Source organism: Taudactylus pleione, unplaced genomic scaffold (genome assembly GCF_031769625.1).
Source record: "Taudactylus pleione unplaced genomic scaffold, aTauple2 ptg000363l, whole genome shotgun sequence".
In the NCBI taxonomy this organism is placed as follows: domain Eukaryota; kingdom Metazoa; phylum Chordata; class Amphibia; order Anura; family Myobatrachidae; genus Taudactylus; species Taudactylus pleione.
Genome location: NW_028284764.1, coordinates 1,372,507 through 1,393,939, shown reverse-complemented (window position 1 = coordinate 1,393,939; position 21,433 = coordinate 1,372,507). Strand labels below are relative to the sequence as shown.

The 21,433-nt window shown below is 48.4% G+C and overlaps 1 protein-coding gene across 4 annotated transcripts in view; it reads left to right on the top strand.

Annotated features, from left to right (window-relative positions):
- The window catches only part of XDH (xanthine dehydrogenase), a 140,225-nt gene that overhangs the window by 83,831 nt on the left and 34,961 nt on the right, over positions 1 to 21,433 (top strand). For all 4 annotated transcript variants that reach the window (XM_088444433.1, XM_088444430.1, XM_088444432.1 and 1 more), the window contains 3 exons: positions 3,121 to 3,240; positions 8,490 to 8,586; positions 18,565 to 18,689. In XM_088444433.1, coding sequence (XP_088300559.1) covers positions 3,121 to 3,240; positions 8,490 to 8,586; positions 18,565 to 18,689 — 342 coding nt within the window. The remainder of the gene's footprint in view (positions 1 to 3,120; positions 3,241 to 8,489; positions 8,587 to 18,564; positions 18,690 to 21,433) is intronic.

Below are 21,433 nucleotides of genomic sequence, written 5' to 3'. Positions count from 1 at the left end.
GGCCCTACTGACATCACGAGTGATGTCAGTAGTGGAGTTCCTGCTCTATAAGAGCAGGAAGTCCACTCGGCATTGCGAGTGCCGAGACCCTACCCTAGGGTCTCCTCGCAATGCCGATGGTCGCGATAATCATGACCATCGCCAGGCCGTTCGCAAATAGCGAGCGCCTCTGAATGAGGCCCTGAGCCTTCACTGATGTGGTGTGTGATTGGCAGTTGAAATGATCTGCCAGCAGGGGGCGCTTGTACTGTCCAGATCCAGGGCTGTATTCAGAGGCGGCCGTACGGTCTATGACCGCACGGCCGCCTCGATGTTTGTCTAGTGCGCATGCGCACGAGGGAGCCGGCTCCTTCGTGCGCATGCGTGAGACCCGCTACGACCGACAGCGCTGGTCGTAGCGGGTCTCTTTCAAAAGGGGGCGAGCTGTCGATGTTGATTGACAGCTCGCCCCGTTTGGAAGGAGGGCCGGGGGGTGGCAGCCCAAACGGAGGCGTTCCCATGGGAACGCCTATCGTTTGGGGGAGTCCCCACTGACATCACTAGTGATGTCAGTGGAGAGCTTCCGGCTCTGACAGAGCCAGAAGCTCTCCGGGGCTTACGACAAGTGAGACCCTACCCTAGGGTCTCGTCGTAAGCCCCGATGGTCGCGATGGTCAATGACCATCGCGACCATCACCCTAGCGGTCGTTAGAGCTGTGGGTGTTAACCCACAGCCTAACGACCGAAACAGAGGCGGTCGGTCAGGATGCAAGTGGCCGCCCAGTTTCTGAGCGACCGCTTGCATCCTCCGACCACCTCTGAATGAGGCCCCCACTGAGCATGTGGTGGACAGACTTTCAGCATAATTCAATTATAGATTTTCACCAATGAGTTTGTAGGGTACCGAGCTACACCTAGATAGAGCCGCATGTGTATTGCTTAGATGAACCTGGTCAGCTGCAAATTATCCCTGGAAAACGTTATGTACAGAAATAACACTGATGGCGGCAATTAATGTCTACCCATATAACATTATCCCGCCCTACGTTTAGGTGCTAATCATTCTGGGATCATAAAACTGATCTGCAGGAACATTAATACGTAGAGTGATATCGGCATGATATGATCACAAGTGAATCTGTTCCGCCATCTTTGGCACAGAGCAGTTTAACACAAAAAGAGATTGATTTTTATTCCTTTCAAGTTTTTTGTATTTGAATTTTGTCATTCTCAGAGCAGAGAGAAAGTGATCACTCACAGGCATAGCGGCGACTGACATATATTATTTAGTTATTCATAAGATGTGTAATAATGCGGGGAGCACTTATTCAGTTCCCCTGTGTATCTATAGCAATAACATGGAGTAGCCGCTCATTGGCTAAGTCCACGTTGCTCCCAGCCAATGAGCGGCCGCTAATGGAAGCCACCACTGATTGGCTGGCGGCCCGGCACTAATGATCGCTCAAGCCCAGAGCTGTCATTAGCGTTACAATAACAATATGCTGATGCGTTTTGATACAGTGTGTCTGGGGCCCTCATTGGATTACTGCGGAGAACATCGTGGGACAAAAGGTGAGTTTGGATCTTTTTTACAGGTACTTCCATAGGATACTTTACGTTGACAAGGGGACGTGAACATCTGGGAGCAGGTGAGTATGTATGTATGTAATAAATCTTTATTTTCACGGTGTGTTATGTGTTTTACACATTTCTTTACAGTTGAACTACACGTACCAGTGGCCCCTTAATGCCCTGCATGCTGGTACTTGTGGTTCTCCAAGTACCAGCATGCTGGGGAGGCTTGCTGGGATCTGTAGTTCCACTGTAAAGACAATGTGAATTATTCTATTTTTTACATACTACACCTACACTATCAACCCACCACCCACCGCCCAGGGGTGGCGGGGATAGCCCCGGGCTATCAGCCTAGGCCAGGGGTGCCCTGGAGAGCGGGACCCCTTTATTGGGGGCGTCCCCAACTCAAAAGGGATCCCAGACCTGGGCTGTCTAGCAGTCAGGACTGATGCTGCGGCTGGGAGGCCCGGTGAAAGGGACCCCCGCTAGAAAGGTCCCAGAGCTGGTTTTAAATATAGGGGATACCTCACGCCAAATTTTTTCTCCCTATATTTAAAATCAGCTACTCATTTTGTTCCCCGTAATTTTAAGAACCAGGATTGGCTGGCAATTCCGGGGCTGGTTAAGCTTTAGGAGGGAGGCCCTATGTCATTTTCTTTTAACATTTAGGGGCACATTTATCAAAGTTAATTTGAGGTAAATTCCCCGAAAACACCTGTTTTCGGGGATTTACCTCAAATACTAAGTATCCCCCGGATGTATGAAGGAGGGACCGCAGCAGGTATCTCCGATACCTGCTGCGATCCCTCCATTGCCGCCGGCAGCCGCCTCCCCCATAGGTTTCTATGGGGGATGCGATGCTGCCAAATGTACCAATATCGGGAATGCGAAGCATTCCCGATATTGGCCCCAGCAACTAACGCTATCTGAAGATAGCGTAAGCCGCTGTAGTCTATGGGGACTTACCGCATTTCAGCCGGCAGAGGGATCTCCCAGATCCCTCCGCCGGCAATGGGCGCCGCTCATGTGCAGTCCGCGGGACTGCGCATGCGCAGCAGTCCCGCATGCACTCCGGCCACAACGCCACTGGTGATGTCAGTGGGGCCGCCCACAAACGGCAGGCGTTTGTTTGGGAACGCCTCCATTTGTGAAGCCACCCCCCCACCACGCCTACAAAACGGGATGAGCTGTCGATCACCATTGACAGCCGCCCCTTTTGTAGTGAGTCCTGGAGCGAGAGAATTTCTCTCTCGCTCCAGGGCTTGCGCACGCGCAGTGCGGCCGCTGCGCGTGCGCAGAGCCCAACAGCGCTCAGGCACTTGCGAGGGGTCTGAATGAGATCCCTAGTGTATAACATTGTAACTTATCACACATCCAGTGTAGATACAAGCAGGTGAGCTGGAGTTACACTAACATTAAACTCAACCCAAGTATAGTACACTTTGAGTTATGAATATTCAGCAACAAAGCCTCTGGTATATAGTTATATACTGTATATTATATACGTATTAATGTTAATTGGTGGCTACTGGAGACAGCTGTGAATCTTTATAATCTGTCGCACAGGTGACTTGCATTGGACACGTGATTGGCGCAGTAATCGCTGACACCCAGGAACACGCACAACGGGCAGCAAAAGCCGTGAAGGTTTTATATGAAGAACTGAAGCCCATTATTACTATCCAGGTATATAGCATGTGCCGATGTAGTTATATAGCTACACTGATTTATGGTAATGAATGTAAAGAATAAGATGCTGGTAGGGGAAGCTTAGGTCTGTTATCTATGCCTGACTGTATATTCCTAAACCTAGTTGTGTTCTGTCCAGCCAGGGCAAAACCTCAACCCGAGGACATTACTTTGTCAGGGCGATACGGATTAAAGTACCTGTAGTCAGCACTGCCGAAAAAATGTACCAGGAAATAGTCTACACTCTGTGCTGGATTCATGTATTAATTAATCTAAATCTAGATACAAGATGGTTTATATATATATGAAAGGTACTTAAAAATAAATAGAAATCATAGATATAAGTATTAAATACTCTACACCTTTGAGATAAAGCTTTGCTCAAGGCGAAGTAATTGTTTCCTATACATATCATACTTCAGGTTAGATTCTGTTATCCCCTGCAAAATAAATGTGGCGGTCAGTAAGCGCAGCTATATGACAGATTTACGGTAGCTCCAGTCTTGCAGATTTTTGTTTGCAGCCCCATAGAGGGGCGTCTGGAGATCGGGCCATGAGGAGGGTGAGCTCCGCTGACATTGCTGGCGATTCTAAGCTGTTGCAATGACAACTCGCCCCTCTCGCTTGCGGGGGGGGGGGGGGGCAAGTTGAATGAATCGACCCCTTCCTGTCTGTAATCATATTGGATGTATGGTGGTTACACTGGCTTACACATTAAGCATTATCACGCATGGAACTGAATAAGGTAAGAGTTCAATCAACTTGCCCCCCACAATCGGGAGGGGCGAGTTAGTAGACTATACCCCCTATAGTCTACCAAGACAAAGGACCATATTCAATTAGAGGCGAAAAGCCTTTTTCGCCTGTTTTTTTTTTTTTTTTAATTTCGCCTAAAAACTTTTCGCCTAATTCAATTCCAGGACAATTTCGCCTAAGCGGAAACTCGATGCATTGAATTCGCCAAAAAAGATTCTCCAATGAATAGCAGGTGAAAAGAAGTGCAAAATCTTTATTTTGGGGTGCAAACGTGGGGAAACTACTCAGAACCCTTTGGACAGCCCCCCAAAAGACAAATCTGCAAGAAAAACAAAAACCTAAGAACACCCCAAAAAAGACATGTCATTTGTGGGGTGAAAATTTAAAAAGTCAGGGGACAAGCATAAAAACTAGCGAAATAGGCTTCTTGGGGGGCTGCAAGGATGGGTCAGGTGTATTTGGGATTGCAGGTGCATGCAGCAGGTGGATTTTTCATGTTTTTAAAAAGTTCACTTTAGAGACATAAAAATATGCTAGCACCCATTTTCATGTACCCCAAATTTGACTGGACTACTTATTTTCACCTAAAAATACAGCTTTATGCCATTCTTCACCACGTTAACAAAGACGCGAATATCAAACAATTTACAAAACTTAAGTACCCAAAATAGTCTTATTAGGGCTATTAGTACACAGCTATATAGTGATTCCCTATGTTATTAGGGCTATTAGTACACATCTATAGTGATTCCCTATGTTATTAGGGCTATTAGTACACATCTATAGTAGGGATGAGCGGGTTCGGTTCCCTGAGAACCGAACCCACCCGAACTTCGGGGATCCGGGGCGATCCGAGCCCAAGCTCGGATCTCCCTGTCTGCCCCGGATCCCTCTCCCGAGGCAAAACCTCGAGATCTGCTGTCGGATCTCGAGGTTTTGCCTCGAGCGGCCATTTTAAAAAAAATGCCTTTGCCTTTAATGGGCAAAGTGCTGATTGGCTGACAGAGCCGTCTGTCACGGCTCTCAGCCAATCAGCATTATGGTGCTCATTTGCATGTAGCACGGACTCGTGAGATCCGTGCTACATGCATCTGTGTGATTGACAGTGACACAGAGCACAGATGGGTCAGTGAGACCCGTCTGTGCTGCTGTGTATTTCAATGACACAGATGCACGCACGGACCAGGAGATCCGTGCTACTTGCATCTGTGTCATTGACACAGAGCACTAACGGGTCCGTGAGACCCGTCTGTGCTGCTGTGGTAAAAAAAAAAAAAAAAAACCTGTGTAAAAAGAGAAAAAAATGGCGTGCCCCCCCCCCAAAAAAAGAGCAACCAGCCCCGGGCATTAGTGACCCAGTGCTGGGTGTGCTTAAATACAGGGGACAAATGACATAGGGGTCCCCTGTACTTAAACACAACCGGCACTGGGCTAGTCAGAACCAGAGCTGGTTGCCAAAATACGGGGGACAAACGACGTAGGGGTCCCCCGTATTCTGCGCAACCAGCTCTGGGCTCTGATCCGGTCCTGGTTCTGGAAATACAGGGGAAAAAAATTAGTAGGGTTCCCCTGTATGTTCCAGAACCAGCACTGGACTTTTTCTAGCGGGGGGCTGATGCCACAGCCAGGGGAGCCCTTTCACCGGGCCCCCCAGCCGCAGCATCAGCCCTGACCGCTAGTCAGCCCAGGCCGGGGATCCCTGGAGAGCTGGGGACCCCCCCAATAAAGGGGTCACTCTCTCCAGGGCTCCCCAGGCCCATGCTGATAGCCCGGGGCTATCCCCGCCACCCCTGGTGGCGGTGGGTGGCGGGTTGATTGTGTGGTGTGGTGTAAATAAAGAATATCAAACATTGTCTTTACAAGTAGAACTGCAAGTCCCAGCAAGCCTGCCCCGCATGCTGGTACTTGGAGAACCACAAGTACCAGCATGCAGGGCATTAAGGGCCCACTAGTACCTGTAGTTCACCTGTAAAAAAATGTTTAAAAAAAACACAGGACACACACACCGTGACAGTATAAGTTTATTAAACATACATACACACACACACACACACACACACATGTACACATACTCACCTATGTAACCCTGTAGCATCGGTCCACTTGTCCGGTAAAGTATCCATAGGGGACCTGTGAAAAAAAACATACTCACCATCTCCTATGCGAGGTTCTGTCCTCTTCGTTCCAAAGTAGGCATCCCCGGACTTGGCAAAAAAAAAAACGAAAACGCGATCCACGAACTTAGTACCGTTCTATAGAACGGTACTTCCCGAATGAGAGCTTAGCGGCGGGGTATCACCATGGAAACCCCGCTGCTAAGCGTTCATTGGCTGAGAGAGGCCATCTCCCGTCTCTCTCAGCCAATGAACGGCTCCCTCCATTGTAGTCAATGCTGGGAGCCGCAAGGTTATTAAAGTTTACCCTGCGGTTCCCACCATTGACTACAATGGAGGGAGCCGTTCATTGGCTGAGAGACGGGAGATGACCTCTCTCAGCCAATGAACGCTTAGCAGCGGGGTTTCCATGGTGATACCCCGCCGCTAAGCTCTCATTCGGGAAGTACCGTTCTATAGAACGGTACTAAGTTCGTGGATCGCGTTTTCGTTTTTTTTTTTGCCAAGTCCGGGGATGCCTACTTTGGAACGAAGAGGACAGAACCTCGCATAGGAGATGGTGAGTATGTTTTTTTTCACAGGTCCCCTAGGGATACTTTACCGGACAAGTGGACCGATGCTACAGGTTACATAGGTGAGTATGTGTACATGTGTGTGTGTGTATGTATGTTTAATAAACTTATACTGTCACGGTGTGTGTGTCCTGTGTTTTTTTAAACATTTTTTTTACAGGTGAACTACAGGTACTAGTGGGCCCTTAATGCCCTGCATGCTGGTACTTGTGGTTCTCCAAGTACCAGCATGCGGGGCAGGCTAGCTGGGACTTGCAGTTCTACTTGTAAAGACAATGTTTGATATTCTTTATTTACACCACACCACACAATCAACCCGCCACCCACCACCACCAGGGGTGGCGGGGATAGCCCCGGGCTATCAGCCTGGGCCTGGGGTGCCCTGGAGAGGGTGACCCCTTTATTGGGGGGGTCCCCAGCTCTCCAGGGATCCCCGGCCTGGGCTGACTAGCGGTCAGGGTTGATGCTGCGGCTGGGGGGCCCGGTGAAAGGGCTCCCCTGGCTGTGGCATCAGCCCCCCGCTAGAAAAAGTCCAGTGCTGGTTCTGGAACATACAGGGGAACCCTACTCATTTTTTGTCCCCTATATTTCCAGAACCAGGACCGGATCAGAGCCCAGAGCTGGTTGCGCAGAATACAGGGGACCCCTACGTCGTTTGTCCCCCGTATTTTGGCAACCAGCGCTGGTTCTGACTAGCCCGGTGCTGGTTGTGCTTAAGTACAGGGGACCCCTACGTCGTTTGTCCCCTGTATTTAAGCACACCCAGCACTGGGTTACTAATGCCCGGGGCTGGTTGCTCTTTTTTGGGGGGGTGCACGCCATTTTTTTCTTTTTTTACACAGGTTTTTTTTTTTTTTTTTACCACAGCAGCACAGACGGGTCTCACGGACCTGTCATTGCTCTGTGCCAATCACACAGATGCATGTAGCACGGATCTCCCGGGTTCGTGCTACATGCAAATGGGCACCATAACGCTGATTGGCTTCCTGTCTGCCACTGCAGTGCCACTCCTAGATGGGCCACGTGTTTGTGCCGCCCCCTTGTGTCGCTTAGCATAGTCATCCAGCTTCCTCGGTACAACCTTTTGGCCTAAAAACAATATTGTGAGGTGTGAGGTGTTCAGAATAGAGTGGAAATGAGTGGAAATTAATGTTATTGGGGTTATTAATAGCGTAGGAACAAAAAAAGGCCCATTTATGTGATTTTAGCGTTTTTTTTTTTTTTTTAAGAAAAAATCCAGATCCAAAACACAAAACCCAGAACCCAAAACACGGAAGGGTGGTTTTGGCAAAACCAATCCAGATCCAAAACACGAAGAAAGATCCAGATCCAAAACCAAAACACAAAACACGAAAAGTGTCCGGTGCACACCCCTAATCTATAGTGATTCCCTATGTTATTAGGGCTATTAGTACACATCTATAGTGATTCCCTATGTTATTAGGGCAATTAGTACACATCTATAGTGATTCCCTATGTTATTAGGGCTATTAGTACACATCTATAGTGATTCCCTATGTAAGTGCATCTTTTTCTGGGGTACAGACTGATTTCCCCAATTCTTTCAGTACTTTTCACCTGTTCCGCATTCGCCTATTTCTGTTTTCGCCTGTCTTGCAATTCAATTAGGCGAAAAGCGGGGACGCGCACGGAATGATTTCGCCTCTGAAACAGGCGAATGAGGCGAAAAGTCGGACAGGCGGAAATTTTACGACTTATCACCTCTAATTGAATACCCTTCAAAGAGTGTTTATTTATGTGTAGTATCTGTCTACAATGTCACCTTTCTGTAACAATCCTATAGGAAGCGATTGACAAGGAGTCCTTTTATCTGCCCATGAAGAGGATTGAGAATGGGAACATAGAGCGAGGCTTTCAGGAGGCAGATCACGTCCTTGAAGGTAACAAAACTCCAAGTCGTGTATGGAGGGTCTGACCCAGCTGTGGACGCACTAGCTCTAATATGGTAATGCAGCAGCAGGCGTCACGCATTGCCGATCCGATCAACGTTCTACAAAGCAACATTGCATCATCTGCGATCCCATCGGCCGGCTAAGTGAGCCACGGGGCCATGCAAGCCGGTCGCCACAGATGCTAAAAAGAGGCCAGGAAATCTCTGCCAGGCCATGGAGATCCTGGCCTCGTCACTTCCCACAACGGGTGGCAACACACCTCCGTTTTGGGAACCCCTCCTCCCCGTCATGAAATGGCAACAGACTGTCAATCACTGACAGTCTGCTCCCAAATTGAGCGATATCGCAGTACGGGTCCTGCGCATGCCCAGACTCACGAACATCGGGAATCGCTTCCCTTCGTTTTCTGCTGAATCAGGCCGGGAGTATGTGTTTGCTTATGCAGGTGTAGCATTATATGCCCAACACACCATTAAGTTGCAACTAATGCTATGAAAGGCCTAGTTGGGTGCAGCTCAAAAGCTAGTACTTTCTGTATCTGAGAGGTGAGTGCATTTAACTGCAATGTAATGGTACTGTATGTTGGGCCTATATGCTAGTGTAGGGACATACAGAGAATTGGAGTCCCTTGATGGTGAGCTGGAAACTTAGATGTTTTGATCAAAGTATGAACAAAATTCCCCATGCTGTTATTTGCTAGATACTCAGATTTGCAGTATATTATTGTAAGCGCCGATTGCGAAGGTCTTTCTGTTTTGTATACATTAGGGGTGAGCGGGTTCGGATTTCTGAAATCCGAACCCGATTTCTGAAATCCGAACCCCCCCGAGCCCCCCCGATCCGAGTCCGATCCGAGTCAGGCTCGACTTTTCCCGCCTGACTCGGATCTGACATCGAGGCAAAACGTCATCATCCCGCCTTCCGAGTCTCGCGGGTTTTGGATCCTATATAAGGTACCCGCGTCGGCGCCATTTTCTCACTCGGCTGTGGACAGTGAAGAGGGAGGGTGGGAGTTAGTGCTGTGTAGTGTAGTGTAGTGTAGTGCTGCTGTTGTCCACTACTTCAAAGTCCATAGGGGCTGGCTGTGTTGTGCTGTGCTGCTGTTGTTAATAGGGGCTGTGTCCACTACTTCAAAGTCCATAGGGGCTGGCTGGACTGTGTTGTGCAGTCAGTTCTCCATAGGGGCTGTGTCCACTCCAAAGTCCTGTGCAGTGTCCCAGTCCTAAAGGGGTGCTGTAGTGTTGTCCAGGGGGTGCTCTGTCCATCAGGGGTGCTCCCCCCAAGTGCTAAAAAAATAATATATTTTCTGTGTTTGTGAATTGTGTGCGCAGTAGCCGCACGTGCATCAACAAAGTAGTGCCAAGCGTGCGCCTGTGTCATAAGTAAAGGGCCGGCTGGCTTGACCGTTAAAGGGTGCTGTAACCCCCGAAAGTACACTCCAGTCCAAACCAAAAAAAAATTATTTTCTGTGTTTGTGAATTGTGTGCGCAGTAGCCGCACGTGCATCAACAAAGTAGTGCCAAGCGTGCGCCTGTGTCATAAGTAAAGGGCCGGCTGGCTTGACCGTTAAGGGTGCTGTAACCCCCGAAAGTACACTCCAGTCCAAACCAAAAAAAAAATTATTTTCTGTGTTTGTGAATTGTGTGCGCAGTAGCCGCACGTGCATCAACAAAGTAGTGCCAAGCGTGCGCCTGTGTCATAAGTAAAGGGCCGGCTGGCTTGATCGTTAAGGGTGCTGTAACCCCCGAAAGTACACTCCAGTCCAAACCAAAAAAAAAATTATTTTCTGTGTTTGTGAATTGTGTGCGCAGTAGCCGCACGTGCATCAACAAAGTAGTGCCAAACGTGCGCCTGTGTCATAAGTAAAGGGCCGGCTGGCTTGACCGTTAAGGGTGCTGTAACCCCCGAAAGTACACTCCAGTCCAAACCAAAAAAAAAATTATTTTCTGTGTTTGTGAATTGTGTGCGCAGTAGCCGCACGTGCATCAACAAAGTAGTGCCAAACGTGCGCCTGTGTCATAAGTAAAGGGCCGGCTGGCTTGACCGTTAAGGGTGCTGTAACCCCCGAAAGTACACTCCAGTCCAAACCCAAAAAAAAATTATTTTCTGTGTTTGTGAATTGTGTGCGCAGTAGCCGCACGTGCATCAACAAAGTAGTGCCAAGCGTGCGCCTGTGTCATAAGTAAAGGGCCGGCTGGCTTGACCGTTAAGGGTGCTGTAACCCCCGAAAGTACACTCCAGTCCAAACCAAAAAAAAAATTATTTTCTGTGTTTGTGAATTGTGTGCGCAGTAGCCGCACGTGCATCAACAAAGTAGTGCCAAGCGTGCGCCTGTGTCATAAGTAAAGGGCCGGCTGGCTTGACCGTTAAGGGTGCTGTAACCCCCGAAAGTACACTCCAGTCCAAACCTAAAAAAAAATTATTTTCTGTGTTTGTGAATTGTGTGCGCAGTAGCCGCACGTGCATCAACAAAGTAGTGCCAAGCGTGCGCCTGTGTCATAAGTAAAGGGCCGGCTGGCTTGACCGTTAAGGGTGCTGTAACCCCCGAAAGTACACTCCAGTCCAAACCTAAAAAAAAATTATTTTCTGTGTTTGTGAATTGTGTGCGCAGTAGCCGCACGTGCATCAACAAAGTAGTGCCAAGCGTGCGCCTGTGTCATAAGTAAAGGGCCGGCTGGCTTGACCGTTAAAGGGTGCTGTAACCTCCGAAAGTACACTCCAGTCCAAACCAAAAAAAAATTATTTTCTGTGTTTGTGAATTGTGTGCGCAGTAGCCGCACGTGCATCAACAAAGTAGTGCCAAGCGTGCGCCTGTGTCATAAGTAAAGGGCCGGCTGGCTTGACCGTTAAGGGTGCTGTAACCCCCGAAAGTACACTCCAGTCCAAACCTAAAAAAAAATTATTTTCTGTGTTTGTGAATTGTGTGCGCAGTAGCCGCACGTGCATCAACAAAGTAGTGCCAAGAGTGCGCCTGTGTCATAAGTAAAGGGCCGGCTGGCTTGACCGTTAAAGGGTGCTGTAACCCCCGAAAGTACACTCCAGTCCAAACCAAAAAAAAATTATTTTCTGTGTTTGTGAATTGTGTGCGCAGTAGCCGCACGTGCATCAACAAAGTAGTGCCAAGCGTGCGCCTGTGTCATAAGTAAAGGGCCGGCTGGCTTGACCGTTAAAGGGTGCTGTAACCCCTGAAAGTACACTCCAGTCCAAACCAAAAAAAAATTATTTTCTGTGTTTGTGAATTGTGTGCGCAGTAGCCGCACGTGCATCAACAAAGTAGTGCCAAGCGTGCGCCTGTGTCATAAGTAAAGGGCCGGCTGGCTTGACCGTTAAGGGTGCTGTAACCCCCGAAAGTACACTCCAGTCCAAACCAAAAAAAAAATTATTTTCTGTGTTTGTGAATTGTGTGCGCAGTAGCCGCACGTGCATCAACAAAGTAGTGCCAAGCGTGCGCCTGTGTCATAAGTAAAGGGCCGGCTGGCTTGACCGTTAAGGGTGCTGTAACCCCCGAAAGTACACTCCAGTCCAAACCTAAAAAAAAATTATTTTCTGTGTTTGTGAATTGTGTGCGCAGTAGCCGCACGTGCATCAACAAAGTAGTGCCAAGCGTGCGCCTGTGTCATAAGTAAAGGGCCGGCTGGCTTGACCGTTAAAGGGTGCTGTAACCCCCGAAAGTACACTCCAGTCCAAACCAAAAAAAAATTATTTTCTGTGTTTGTGAATTGTGTGCGCAGTAGCCGCACGTGCATCAACAAAGTAGTGCCAAGCGTGCGCCTGTGTCATAAGTAAAGGGCCGGCTGGCTTGACCGTTAAAGGGTGCTGTAACCCCCGAAAGTACACTCCAGTCCAAACCAAAAAAAAATTATTTTCTGTGTTTGTGAATTGTGTGCGCAGTAGCCGCACGTGCATCAACAAAGTAGTGCCAAGCGTGCGCCTGTGTCATAAGTAAAGGGCCGGCTGGCTTGACCGTTAAAGGGTGCTGTAACCCCCAAAGTACACTCCAGTCCAAACCAAAAAAAAATTATTTTCTGTGTTTGTGAATTGTGTGCGCAGTAGCCGCACGTGCATCAACAAAGTAGTGCCAAGAGTGCGCCTGTGTCATAAGTAAAGGGCCGGCTGGCTTGACCGTTAAAGGGTGCTGTAACCCACAAAGTACACTCCAGTCCAAACCAAAAAAAAAATTATTTTCTGTGTTTAGCCGCACGTATATATCAAATCGATATAACATAAATGGAGGACCAAACTTTCTCCGATAAAAATAAAATAGAGAAAGATCAAGAACCACTTCCTCCTAGTGCTGAAGCTGCTGCCACTAGTCATGACATAGACGATAACATGCCATCAACGTCGTCTGCCAAGGCCGATGCCCAATGTCATAGTAGAGGGCACATACAATCCCAAATGGCAAAGTTCAGGAAAATGACCTTGAAAAAGACATTTAAATCAGCTGAAGAGAAACGTAAACTTGCCAATATGCCATTTACGACACGGAGTGGCAAGGAACGGCTAAGGTCGATCCCTAGTATGTTCATGACTAGTGGTTCAGCTTCACATGACGATGGAAGCACTCCTCCCACTAAAAAAATCAAAAGAGTTAAGCTGGCAAAAGCACAGCGAAGAACTGTGCTTTCTAAGAAGATATCACAAATCCCCAAGGAGAGTCCAAGTGTGGTGGTGGTTGCGATGCCTGACCTTCCCAGCACTGGGCGGGAAGAGGTGGCTCTTTCCACCATTTGCACGCCCCCTGCAAGTGCTGAAAGGAGCACCCACAGTCCACTTGCTGATATGCAAATTGAAGATGTCACTGTTGAAGTACAACAGGATGAGGATACTGGTGTAGCTGGCGCTGAGGAGGAAGTTGGCGAGGAGGATTCTGATGGTGATGTGGTTTGTTTAAATCAGGCTCCGGGGGAGACAGTTGTTGTCCGTGGGATGAAAAAGCCCATCACGGTCATGCCTGGGCAGAAGACCAAACATTCCACCTCTTTGGTCTGGCAATATTTCTATCCAAATCCGGACAACAACTGTCTTGCCATATGTACCATATGTAAAGGTGAAATAAGTAGGGGTAGGGACGTCAACCACCTAGGAACATCCTCCCTTATACGGCACCTGCAGCGCGTTCATAAAAAGTTACTGTCAAGTTCAGAAACTTTGGCTCAGACCGTAAGCAGTCCAGGGACACCTAAATCCCGTTGTCCTGTTGTATCCAAGCGCCTGCAAACCACACCGTCAACTCCCTCCTCGTCAATTTCCTCCTTAGTCAGGATCGGAAGTAGTCCTGCAGGCCATATCACTGGCATGACTGACTCTCCTATCCGGGATTCCTCCGGAGGATCCTGCATTGCTACGCCTACTGCTGCCGCTGCTGCTGTTGCTGCTGCTGCTGGGAGTCGTTCATCATCCCAGAGAGGAAGTAGGAACACCACTACTTTTACTAAACAATTGACCCTCCAACAGTCCTTAGCGAGGAGGATGAAGTACGACAGCAGTCATCCTGAAGCAAAACGTATAACTGAGGCCTTGACTGCTATGTTGGTGTTAGACGTGCGTCCGGTATCCGCCATTAGTGCAGTGGGATTTAGACAATTGATGGAGGTAGTGTGTCCCCGGTTCCAAATCCCGTCTAGATTCCACTTCACTAGGCAGGCGATACCGAGACTGTACAGAAACGTCAGAAAAAGTGTCCTCAGTGTCCTGAAAAATGCCGTTGTACACAATGTCCACTTAACCACGGACATGTGGACAAGTGGAACAGGGCAGACTAAGGACTATATGACTGTGACAGCCCACTGGGTAGATGTATCACCTTACGCAGCAACAGCAGCAGCGTCACCAGTAGCAGCATCTCAGAAACGCCAGCTCGTTACAAGGCAGGCTACGCTGTGTATCACCGGTTTCAGTAAGAGGCACACCGCCGACAACCTCTTAGAGAAACTGAGGGAAATCATCGCCCAGTGGCTTACCCCACTTAGACTCTCCTGGGGATTTGTGATATCTGACAACGCCACCAATATTGTGCGGGCATTACATCTGGGCAAATTCCAGCACGTCCCATGTTTTGCTCACACAATAAACTTGGTGGTGCAGAATTTTCTGAAAAGCGACAGGGGCGTGCAGGAGACGCTTTGGGTGGCCCGAAAAATTTCTGGCCACTTTCGCCATTCAGCGACTGCGTGCCGAAGACTGGAGCGCCAGCAAACACTCTTGAACCTGCCCCGCCATCACCTGAAGCAAGAGGTTGTGACGCGGTGGAACTCAACCCTCTATATGCTTCAGAGGATGGAGGAGCAGCAAAAGGCCATACAAGCCTATACATCCACCTATGACATAGGCAAAGGAGGGGGTATGCACCTGACTCAAGCGCAGTGGAGAATGATTTCCGTGTTGTGCAAGGTTCTTCAGCCCTTCGAACTTGCCACACGTGAAGTCAGTTCAGACACTGCCAGCTTGAGTCAGGTCATTCCCCTCATCAGGCTTTTGCAGAAGCAGCTGGAGAAAGTGAAGGAGGAGCTAAGACGGAGCGATTCCGCTCGGCATGTGGGACTTGTGGATGAAGCCCTTCATTCGCTTTGCCAGGATTCCAGGGTGGTCAATCTGTTGAAATCAGACCACTACATTTTGGCCACCGTGCTCGATCCTAGGTTTAAAGCCTATGTGGTGTCTCTCTTTCCGGCCGACACAAGCCTGCAGAGGTGCAAAGACCTGCTGGTGAACACACTGTCAGCTGAAGCGGAACGTGACACGTCAACGGCTCCTTCTTCATTTTCTCCCGCAACTGGGGCTGCCAGGAAAAAACTTAGGTATCCTAAGCAACCCGCTGGCGGTGATGCAGGGCAGGCAGGACCAAGTTTGGACATCTGGTCCGGACTGAAGGACCTGGCAACAATTTCTGACATGTCTACTGTCACTGCATATGATACTGTCACCATTGACAGAATGGTGGAGGATTACATCGGTGACAGCATCCAAGTAGGCATGTCAGACAGTCCATACCTGTACTGGCAGGAAAAAGAGGCAATTTGGAGGCCCCTGTACAAACTGGCTCTATTTTACCTGAGTTGCCCCCCCTCCAGTGTGTACTCCGAAAGAGTGTTTAGTGCAGCCGGGAACCTTGTCAGCGAAAGGCGTAGGAGGTTGCTTCCACAGAATGTGGAGAAGATGATGTTCATCAAAATGAATTATCAGCTCTTCCAGGGAGACCAGCCTCCAGAACGTACAGAGGGACCTGTGGTGGTGGATTCAAGTGGGGACGAGTTAATACTTTGTGAGGATGAGGATGTACACACTGAAGAGGGTGAGGAATCGGTGGATGAGGAGGATGAGGATGACATCTTGCCTCCGTAGAGCCAGTTTGTGCAGGGACACATTAATTGCCAGCTTGTTTTGTGGGGGCCCAAACGAACCAATCATTTCAGCCACAGTTGTGTGGCAGACCCTGGCGCTGAAATGATTGATTTGTTAAAGTGTGCATGTCCTGTTTATACAACATAAGGGTGGGTGGGAGGGCCCAAGGACAATTCCATCTTGCACCTCTTTTTTTCTTTGCATTATGTACAGTTTGGGGCCTAGTTTTTCTAACTGCCATCCTGTCTGCCACTGCAGTGTCACTCCTAGATGGGTCACGTGTTTGTGCCGCCCACTCGTGTCGCTTAGCATAGTCATCCAGCTACCTCGGTGCAACCTTTTGGACATAAAAACACTATTGTGAGGTGTGAGGTGTTCAGAATAGACTGGAAATGAGTGGAAATTAAGGTTATTGAGGTTAATAATAGCATAGGAGCAGAAAAACCTACAAATTCTGTGATTTTAGCTGTTTTTATGCTTTTTTTCAAAAAAATACAGATCCAAAACACAAAACCCAGAACCCAAAACACGGAAGGGTGGTTTTGGCAAAACCAATCCAGATCCAAAACACGAAGAAAGATCCAGATCCAAAACCAAAACACAAAACACGAAAAGTGGCCGGTGCACACCCCTAGTATACATATATGACATTAATACTGCAACGCAACAGGTACCATGTACAATGTGGGTAAAACCGAGCGCGGCAATATTTCTTTTTTATTTATATCTCACATAAGATGCGCCAGGGATCGGACACCTGAAGAAGGAGAGCACTGCTCCCAAGAGCTTACAATCTAGATAGGTAACTGTGAGATGTGACACTGTGGGTGGGGTGGCTGCAAAAAGACAAATGTGAGTATATTAAAAGAGGCATCAATGTAAGAAAAGGGTTCTCCCGGACTATGATGCTTTAATACTAAACCCCTTTCCCCATTGGGGGGAATTCAATTCAACGCACTATTGAATAGCGTCGGGAGGGACTCCCGAAGCTATTCAATACACCGCGCTGTATGGGCGCGCTAAGGATTTCTTCTCGCACCCCCCTGGGGATGCGAATAGAAATCCGGCCAAAGAGCCGGGTGGGCGGCTGTTTTTCTACATAGCGCAGCGCTAACAGCCACGCGCCCGGCACTTTGGTCAGAGAATGCCGCTTACCGCGCCTTAACACCCTTGCTAAGGCTCGATGAGCGCGATAACCGGCATTCTCTGACCACAGAGCGCACTGAATTGAATAGCTCCGGGAGCTCGCTCCCGGTGCTATTCAATTCGCGTTGAATTGAATCGCCCCCATTGACCTCTATCATTGCCTTTTCCCTGATGCCAAAATTATACAGTGGTCACAATTTGAATGTGCCGCCTAAGCTTTGACCACGTTCCTAAAGCTCAAATACCAAGTATTAAATAGCGCAGTTTAATGTAACCATTCTACAGTGACTGGACCCGCTCATGCCTTCATCTGATTGAACTGACTAGAACAATGAGATCCTGATATATATGGATTGGTGCTCACGATTCGGGGGTCCCCATCACTGGTTCAATGTTTGTGGGAAGCTTCCATCCCTGGTTTTATCCACCAATTGCGCTGTCTGTCCATGTCTGCTGGTGCTTAAGCTGTAATTAGCTGGTGGCCCGGCCCCAAATCCACACCTGCTGGCTGCTGATGGCGCACAGGGGGAGGCAATACGCTGCTGGAGGGACTCGGGGGGAGATAAGAGGCTGCTAGATGGACACGGTGAGTTGCTGGGAGGGGGGCATAATGTGTATGGGGCATTACTGTGTGGTATGATGTGTTATATGGGGCACTACTACTATGTGGCATAATCTGTGAAGGGCATTACTGTGTGGTATAATGTGTAAGGGGCAATACTGTGTAGTATAAGGGACATTACTGTGTGGCATAATGTATAAGGGGCACTACTTCTGCATGGCATAATGTGTATAAGGGGTACTACTGTGGGGCATAACCTAAATGGGTTCTGTGTGGCATAACACGAATGAGCTTTCTGTGGGGGCAAATGTACGTGTTTTATTTTTACCTCTGGGGGGGGGCTTTTTTAAGATCTTGCTATGTGGCCCCCAAAGTTCTAGTTACGCCCTTGCATGCAAACACAAAGGGCTGACTAATATATATGGTCACTATAAAAAGGACTGACTCTGGATTTAATTTAATATGAATTTACATGAGTCATAAAGTTTGACACTTGCTCAGACTGTGAGGGGGTAAAAGGATACTTTTATAGCTTTCGCACAGGTTTTTGGCAGACTGCCAATTTCCACTGGAGCCAGCCCCGGAATCTGTGTAATTTAAGAATGTCCCCATTTTTAGAGATTGTGTGACAGTGTGTGGCCCTGACGAAGTTCATAATTATGCAAAAACCTGATTCTGGTCAAACTACACTACAATGCGAAATTTGGTGAAACTTGGTCCAAAACTCTGCATAAAGCTCAAACAGACAGACAGACACGCATTCTTGCTTATATATATATATATATATATATATATATATATATATATATATATATATATAAAATATATATTTCAGTAGAGATTCCTCCGTACAGTTATTCCCCCTTAGATGTGGTTTCTCACTGATGTAAATCTGCAATGTTCCTATTTTACAGGGGAGATTTATATCGGCGGACAAGAGCACTTTTATCTGGAAACAAACTGTTGTATTGCCGTCCCGAAGGGCGAGGACGGAGAGATGGAGCTGTTTGCCTCCACGCAGAACACGACCGAGACACAGGTAACAGTAACGCCTGCCACTTTTTTTCTTTATTACGCTATGTGGGTCTGATTCAGACCCGCTCGCGAGTGATATGCGCTCGCAAGCGGGTCGATGGTGGCCCAGTGCGCATGCGCACGACAGAGCCGGCTCCGTCGCGCGCATGCGCAAGACCCGGATGGCAACGGGCAAACCGTCACTCCGGGTCTCGTACCAAAGGGAGCGTGCTGTCGATGTTGAGTGACAGCACACCCCCTTTGGTGGGCGGGCTGGGGGAGTGGCTTCCCAAACGGAGGCGTTCCCATGTGAACGCCTACGTTTGGGGACGGCCCCACTGATGTCAGTGGGAGAGATTTTGGCTCTGTGAGAGCCGAAATCTCTCTGGGGCCTGCAGCAACGAGACCCTACCACAAGGGTCTCGTCGCAAGCCCGATGGTCGCGATGCTCTTGACCATCGCGACCATACTCCTGGCCGCTCGCTATAGCTGTGGGTGGTCACCCACAGCTATGCGAGCGGCCAGGGGGCCGTTCTAAAAAACAAGAAGGCCGGCCCTGATTCAGAGCGAGCGCTCTGTCAGAGCGTCCGGCTCTGACTCAGGGCCTGTATTCACAGTGACAGGCCGTGAGATACGAATAAGGAACAAAGCAGCATTCCGAAGCTAATAACTCCCGTCCTTAAAGAGTAATTAGTAATTAGTGCAAGTTGACATCCCAGTTTGCTGAGAAAAGGGGCGTGTCTTAACGTCTAGACAGCTGTCATTATCCTACACATGTGTGTACTGGAGACCCGAATGCTGGGCTGAGCTGCGTTTCCATCCACAACCCCGAGACCCATGACGCCTGGCCAACTTCTTAAAATCAATCATCACACAGGTACCGCCGAACATAGCGCAGAACATGACAGCCAGCTCACATTATTTTATGAAAGACCTCTATAGTTTAATATTTATTTTATTATTTACCAATATTAACTACTCATTGTACCTTATCATATCTTAAGAAAAGAGCAAGCGGCAGCCTTATGCAATTAATTTTAATATTTTAATTCATTATTAGTAAACGCCATCACAATGAGGTAGCGAAGTTGTGCGCCATTTCCTCATGGCTGCCTGCTGATTGGATACTCAGCTGTTAGAACGGACCAGTAGGTAGTTTCACGCCCTATACGGCACACAGGTGGCAATGGGCTTAAGAAGAAAACATCAAAGCCCTGGATAACTCCATTACGTACCTCACAACTGGATAACTCACAATTGTCTCTTTGCAGCCAAACCACCCACATTGGCCATCCCCCAGTAACCTAGCTAGATTGTAAGCTCTTAGGGCCGTGCTCCCCTTCCTCAGGTGTCTGATACTTGGCACTTAGATTCTCCCATTATTATTATTATTATTATTATCATTTATTTATATGGCGCCACAAGTGTTCCGCAGCGCCTTACACAGTACATAAACAAATGGGTTGATTTACAGTGACTTACAGTACAGTATAGTACAATACAATACAATACAATACAGGACATGGATAATATACATTGCTACATTTGTGACCATAACACCCAGATAAGCAACAATGCAAAGCAACCAAGTGTTAGGTGCCCTAGTAGAGAGTAAGAAGTAGATGAAAGTAGAGTAAGGAGAAGCACAAGACGGTAGAGGACCCTGCTCATAAGAGCTTACATTCTCCCATGTTTTGTATGTACTTTATCTGTCTCAAACTGAACTTATAAAGAAGTATGGCCCTGATTCAGAGCCGGACGCTCTGACCAGAGCGCTCGCTCTGAATCAGGGCCCACCTCCATTAAAATGGAGCCAAAATCACTCCCACTGACATCACTAGTGATGTCAGTGGGGCCGGCTTCAGACGGTAGGCGTTCCCATAGGAACGCCTCCGTCTGGCAAGCACGCCCCCGGAACACCCACCAAAGGGGGCGTGCTGTCAATCAACATCGACAGCACGCCCCCTTTGGTGCGAGACCCGGAGCGATGGAAAGTCCTTCACTCGCTGGGTCTCGCACATGCGCACGACGGAGCTCCCTCTGTCGTGCGCATGCGCAGTGGGGACCATCGACCCACTTGCGAGCGTACTGCCGCTCGCGAGTGGGTCTGAATGACCCCCTATGTCCCAAGACTAGGAGAACATTTCCTAACAAGATCTCCTTCTTCAAAACCACAGAGACAAAGGTCAGTCCAGCCCACACACTCTCCCATTTATAACCGAACACAGCGATGATAGGTCAGTCCAGCCCACTCACTCTCCCATTTATAACCGAATACAGCGATGAAAGGTCAGTCCAGCCCACTCACTCTCCCATTTGAGATTAGCTTTGTCTCCCGAGTCCCACCGTTTCCAAATAATCCAGAACCACCCCTGGAAATTGGCTAAATGTACAATCAAAAAGTTTTTTTTATTCCTTGTTCACATTGGAAAGCTTTTAAAATTGGCATTAACCACGTGCCACTCGTTGATGAACCTGATGCGACCACGCCAGGCTGGGTTCTCCCAGAGGAGCCTGCGGGTGGCTGCTGGAAGACACACACACGTATACTCAAAAAGAGCTAACCTAAAATTACTTATTCCATTATGGATTAAGCTCCAATTGATGCCTTTAGTAACTAATCTATCTATGGATTCTAGACTTGAACCTATCAACACCAATCTATTCAGGGAATTGGTATGAAAGCGGTTCGATTCCCGTCAGCTGCAGCCCGACAGAATCAGAGTGCGACGCAGCGGAAGCCCGACAGCGCTGGAAATCCCGATCGTG